Source organism: Geospiza fortis, unplaced genomic scaffold (genome assembly GCF_000277835.1).
Source record: "Geospiza fortis unplaced genomic scaffold, GeoFor_1.0 scaffold23, whole genome shotgun sequence".
Classification (NCBI taxonomy): domain Eukaryota; kingdom Metazoa; phylum Chordata; class Aves; order Passeriformes; family Thraupidae; genus Geospiza; species Geospiza fortis.
This window is the reverse complement of record NW_005054303.1, coordinates 7,152,890-7,158,941: the sequence shown is the minus strand read 5'-3', so window position 1 is coordinate 7,158,941 and position 6,052 is coordinate 7,152,890. Positions and strand designations below refer to the sequence as shown.

The window sequence follows — 6,052 nt, the reverse complement described above, 5'->3', positions numbered from 1 at the left end:
CAATGCATTCAGCTGTTCAGTTTTATCTCTGTTCTGCCTGAGTTCAAAGGGCTGCCTTATTAGAAGAGCAGGATCACTTAGCTCTCAGGCTGTACTTCAAAACTCTCTTCAAAGCTGCAGCAGACCAGTCTGAAACAGTGGTCACACTATGGCTTTCCACCAACAGAAAGCAAAATGATGAAATGCCCTATGAAATGCATCAAATAGAGCTTCATTATTTGTGGTACTTTCAGTCCTCATCTCCATTCTAACAATGTGAGAAGCAGAGTCATGTGATGACAGGCCAAAACCACCACTCAAGTTACCTTGTGGGTTGGTGCATCAGATTTCTTTTCAGAAAAGCAATTCAACAATCTTTCAATCAGATGCTTTTCTTCCTGTCTTGCAGATATGGGCATCTGCTCTTCTTTCTTTGCTCCGTCCAAAAATAATTCCTTGAGCAAATCATGGTTTTGCTACAAAATAATGGAAGTGTAAAAGCCTTGAACAATTATTTCTTCAAAATTTTACAAAGAAGGTCCTACACAAAGAAATACATACATACAAAGACAAAAAAATATGTTCTGATGACCTTTCAGATTATATGAAACACCAAAACAGAAGCAAGTTAAAACTATGAAGCCGTTACAGTTTCTCTGAGTTTCAAGTAAGACTGGAGCAGTTCAAGTGAGGAAATAATTTCCCAGGAAACCTATTTTCAAGAAGAGGTCTCAAAGCAGCAATGCTCTTGGCCAAGAGCTCAATATGCATTATGCACACATATCAAAATACACTGCCCTATTCAAGTATTAACCTTGCCACTAGTCAACAGCTGCAGCTCAGCTTCTCAGGACAGCCAGAACTGAAATGAATCAGAGCAAGCCAAGCAGCAGCAGCTCAGTCAGGACATACCTGTGACTCGTGTGACTCCTCAGCCAGCTCAGCGTGGCTCTCCTCGATGAGCACATCCCGAATGTTCACCAGCCCCCGGCGGCCCGAGTGCCGGAACACGTCCACATGCAGGACGCCGTGCACCAGGGAATAAACCTCCACCAGCAGAGTGCAGCCACTGACCAGAGAGGCAAATCTCTGGCTGGCACTGCAGCTCCACGGCTCCCCACACACCAAGGATCTGGCAGAGGGACACATCTTGCAGATCTTGAACTCTAAAGCCTAGAGCAGAAACATGGGAAACAGCGCTCGCCTGACCAGAGAACCAGCAAGGAAATATTTCACTCAGCAACTTATGTTACCTCCTACAGCTGCTGTAAAGCTACTGGCATAACTCCTGCTCCATCACTGCCAACACTGACAGCTCGTATCTCTTCAATATAGTACAGAGTTGCTAAGGAATCAGAGTAAACAGTGCATAAAGGATAATTCGGTAGCAATTCACTATTCACAATGAAATCTTAGGAGAACAGAAATGTCTTCTCTGGAAAAAACTTTAGTCTACAATTGTTTTGAACTACAGTAACTGAAAACTTGGTAAGATCACTATGGCTCCTCTGTCCCTGGCAGGAAAGAGTAATTAAGTTCCCATCACTCCCTGTAATTATGTCTTTGAATGAATTTAAAGCAGAAACCCTGGGTTTTTTTCTAGCTAGTCATTAAAAGATCAGTCCTGAAGAAGAAATACATTTCCATTTAGTATGTGTGCAGAAAATATGAAAAAGGATGCTTCTTACCAAAATTATTTTTTTATATCAATTACTAAAGAAAACCAAACAAAATTAGCCCTGTCAAGATCTAATCTTATTTCTGCTGGTCTGTTTCTCATTTTCATCATTAAATGCTTCTGAAAATACAATTAGTATGACACAACTGTTACTATTAGCTTAAAACTATCTGAGTGAGCACTGAAAAACTGAATGACAATTAAAGTATAGTTTCTTTATTTGTAAACATAGCTCAAGAGAATTATTTCTCTGAAAAAACAGCTACAGAATCCCTCTAATGTGTATCAGAAGATCACCAGATCCATAACACTCATATGGAATAATCAGGAGAATTCTGTGTGAAAAGATCCCAGGAAAGCCAGCAGTTCAGAGAGCAGCAAAGCAGCAGGAAAAAAACCCACAGCCTTACAAAATTAGAATGTCTCTACAATTAAATACAACATAGTTCAATTACACACAAGAATTTCTGCTCTGTAAATAAACACACCTCTGGAATTTTATTAGTGAAGGTGATTTGAAGGTACTTCCATCAGCAAAGTATGTATTATTTAAATATTATTCTGAAAAGCATCCTGACTTGAAGTTCACTCCTGTTTGCCAGGCCAGACACAAAAACATCCAGCAAGCCACAGCCAACACATCACCCCTACCTGGAAAGGAAGCCCTTGAAGACACCTTGGAATCTCTTTCAGCTTATTTAAAGGCACTTCTGATCTATTGCCATAATCCACAAAAAAAACCTGGAAAAAGAATCAAGAGTATTTGCAAAGATTCCACAACACTAAAAGTGCTACCTTCAGTGGCAAGAAAAGGCATGACTTGAGTTTAAAAATTACAGTACAACACAAATGTTATCAAGTCACATGGAAGCAAATTCAAAGTCTAGAAAGCATGCAAATGAAGCCATGTCAAAAAGAACATGTCAAATTCTATCACATCTCTTATTTGATCCCTTGGTGTAAATATCTGCTTGTAACACAAACAATTCACTAAATCTAGAAAAGGCAAGGTTCTCTGAAAGACTCCAAATTCCTTCCCCTCGTTCAGATCTGTGTAACCTTACTCCTTCAGTGAGAGGTACTACCAAAAACTGCTTTTAGCTAAGCTAATGTGAACGTGTATTCAGTAACTGTTTATAAATTCAAATGAGAAAGTGATGAGATTAGCACTACTATTCACTCGTTTTTCATGACTTTAAATCATGACAATATTCAGTACTAACTCTATAGTGGTGACACCCAGACAGGTTAAGAAATAAATGGAATTCAAAGGCCAATCTTAGAAAAAAAATTAAATCTGTCTTAAAACTGCTGAAAAATACTGGTCTGAAAAATCAATACCAATCTTGGACTGTGGCACTAATTTCCATTACTCACATCAGCACAAAGAGCCAAAATATTCAGATTAATTTGTTGATGATATAGAACTCAGCAGCATTAACACCATTCCAAAAAAAGCCACCTTTTCAGATGCACCGGAGGTTTTACTCTTTATTTTACTTCATTCTGCAATAGCTTCTCCATTTAATACTAAAAATTCCTATGTTCTGGAAAAGAAACGAATTCATGTATTCTGGCCAGAGTGATTTGTAGAAAAAAATCAATAAAAAAACAGGCAGCAAAGCTCCAAGATTGTTAACCCAATTACATGCTACCAACTCAATGTGACACAGCACGTTACCTCAGCAAGATCCCCATGAATATACAGAACATGAGCTCTGTAGTATCCTCTTTTTCCCAGATATGTGAATGGTGCCAGACAAAGCACATCGACACATGGAGGCACTGCTAAATCCATCAGGTTCTGATAGTCAATTTCAGCACTTAGAGCTCGGAGTACAGCTGTGTTTTTTTCATCTGTTCTGTAACCCCAGAAGTGTCCAACTTCTACTACCTGCAAGAATAAAAATTACACAGTAACGAATTTCATATTATTCTTCTACATCAAATACAAACCACATATGTGCAAAATACATGAAAACACTCCTACTCCTGACACAACAGTTCACACACACTGCAACAATGTAGTGAAGCATTTCTGTCTCGTAATTTGGGTTTTATTGAAAATGGGTTTTTTCCTGCGCTACTGCAACACACTTTTCATCTAAACAGATTCTGAGACAAGCATTACTAAAATATAGGGACTGGTTTCATTTTCCTAAACCAAGTTAACATACAGAAAATACAAGACAGACAGTTGACTAATAAAAATCTCTGCACCTGTCTAGTGACAGAATACCAGTCAGCTACATGTGCCAGTGTTGTACACGGGTCACTGTTCCGATGAGCCACACCTTAGGGAACTGGTGAGAACATACACCTATTTAAAGCTAATTAAATAAAGCAAGTCATCTTTTGAAATGTCTATTCAGACTTTATATTGAATGCTTGTGATAAAAAACAATCCTTATTTACAATAACTAAAGCTCACATACTAAAACAGAAGTAGCACAGACAGCCAAGTGACTGCAATGGGTCTGATCAAATTCATAAACATTTTTAATCCAAGAGATTTAGCTGACTAAAAGGAGGAAAATATTCTTTTCTCCACTGGCAAAACATGCCACTACTAACAAGAGCTGTTTAAATACTTTATCTTATCATTTCCCCTAGCTCAGATTTTTATTATTTCTATTGGTTCATTATTTCTACTGGTTTGATTTTTATTATTTCTATTTCAGCAGCATATACATTGCTATTGCTCTAGCAATACTACTGAAGATGATTAGCAAAACTAATGAAGATGATAGCTAACACAAGATTTAAAAATCTTAGCTTCAGATTTCAGATATATTTGTATATACATAGGATTTCCCCTAATACACTTCAATGTATGATTTCTTCTGAATGAGCATATACTACCACTACTTAATCTCATTTATCATATGCACATTTTCAGAAGAAAACTGGCAGTTAATAACCAAGTAAATGGCCCAAATACTTTCTGATTTTCATTTTTATAGTTTACAGAAGTATTTTACCTCTTCCATTAATCATCTTTATATTTATGTCTACTTTCAGCTAATATTTACTGCCAGCAAATCCCACAAATTTTGTGAAGTGCAAACATGTGAGTACTGTTTAACAAAGAACTACTAAAAATAAGACCAAGAATATTCCCCACGCTTCTTACAGACACCTCTGCATTAAAAATATTATCAGTACCCAATTCTTTAACATAAGCTTGTCAGATATTAATCTCTGCTAAACTATCTAGGTGCTAATTATTAGATATTACCTACTTATATATAACATTCCTACCTCTGTTACCCTGATGGATAGAAAACGACTTGGGATCATCTTTGACATTTGTAAATCACCAAATAAGATTTTCACAGGCTCCACTGTCTGCTTCTGACAATCCACATTTACTCTAAAATGGAATGAAGATGCTAAATACTTCACTCACAAGGGAAAACTCAAGAGGATGAATTTTTTTGCTTTCATCTGCTTCCCAAGGTATCCCCAGGGCACATTTATGTTCTTAATGACTTTTATTTAGAAATACATTAATTCAATTAGAATGCAAAATGACCACAAAGAACCAAATTACTGCAGAGTAACTTTTCAACTGCAATATAACCAAACACAGAAAGACACATACCAGGGCACAACTCTGCCATCACTTTATTAGAAATTGAAAAAAATTAGGGTTAAGTAGTGAGGCTTTTCGTGATGGCATTTTCTTCTAAGCTTATTTTTTAAAAACACAGTAGAAAAACCACAAACATAAATTCAGCAAATTTTACATATATATATGAAAAATAAAACATTCCTTTTACTTGACAAAAGATTAGAACTTTTAAGTCTTTCAGCCTACAAGACTTTAGCTCCTCAAGAACCAATTTTCACAAAGATTTCAAATGCTGTTTTGGGCAGAGTGAAGGTGCTAAAATATTGTATTAAAAGCTAAGTACAATCAACTGGAAGTAAAATACTCACCTGTACTTTAATCTTCTCAATTCATTCCTGCCTTCCTATTCTAGATTTCTTACTTTTAAACACTGAAATGGCTGCAGACTAATCAGGAGCTAGGCAGAATGCCATTTTATCAGGTTACTTATATGACCTGAAGCTCAGAAGCACAGCAGAGAATAACACCAGAACAAACATGACAGATTTTCTGAGCAAAAGCATGTGTGGACCAAAGAGACTCAAAACATTGCATTTCTCAGCGTTATTTCCTATTACATTGTAACACCTCATGCCCTTATGTTCCCCCACTTTTGTTAAGCTCTGTCTCTCTGCCTTTCTTTTTTGTCCCTAAATGTTACTCCTCATTTACTTGGGTTATTGCAATCCCCACATTGTCTCTGTCAGAACAGAAGTAACTGTGTACATCCCTATTTTCAGATGTCAACGGACTAGAACTTTGGGGGGGGGGGGGGGGGGGGG

The 6,052-nt window shown here is 37.1% G+C and overlaps 1 protein-coding gene across 1 annotated transcript in view; it reads right to left on the bottom strand.

Annotated features, from left to right (window-relative positions):
* Positions 1–6,052, bottom strand: part of TDRD9 (tudor domain containing 9) — a 43,995-nt gene that overhangs the window by 7,360 nt on the left and 30,583 nt on the right. The window contains exons 23-27 of the mRNA XM_031066273.1: positions 4,919–5,030; positions 3,339–3,551; positions 2,309–2,398; positions 892–1,152; positions 306–455 (exon numbers count right to left, since the gene is read on the bottom strand). Of these exons, the coding sequence (XP_030922133.1) occupies positions 306–455; positions 892–1,152; positions 2,309–2,398; positions 3,339–3,551; positions 4,919–5,030 (826 nt within the window). The remainder of the gene's footprint in view (positions 1–305; positions 456–891; positions 1,153–2,308; positions 2,399–3,338; positions 3,552–4,918; positions 5,031–6,052) is intronic.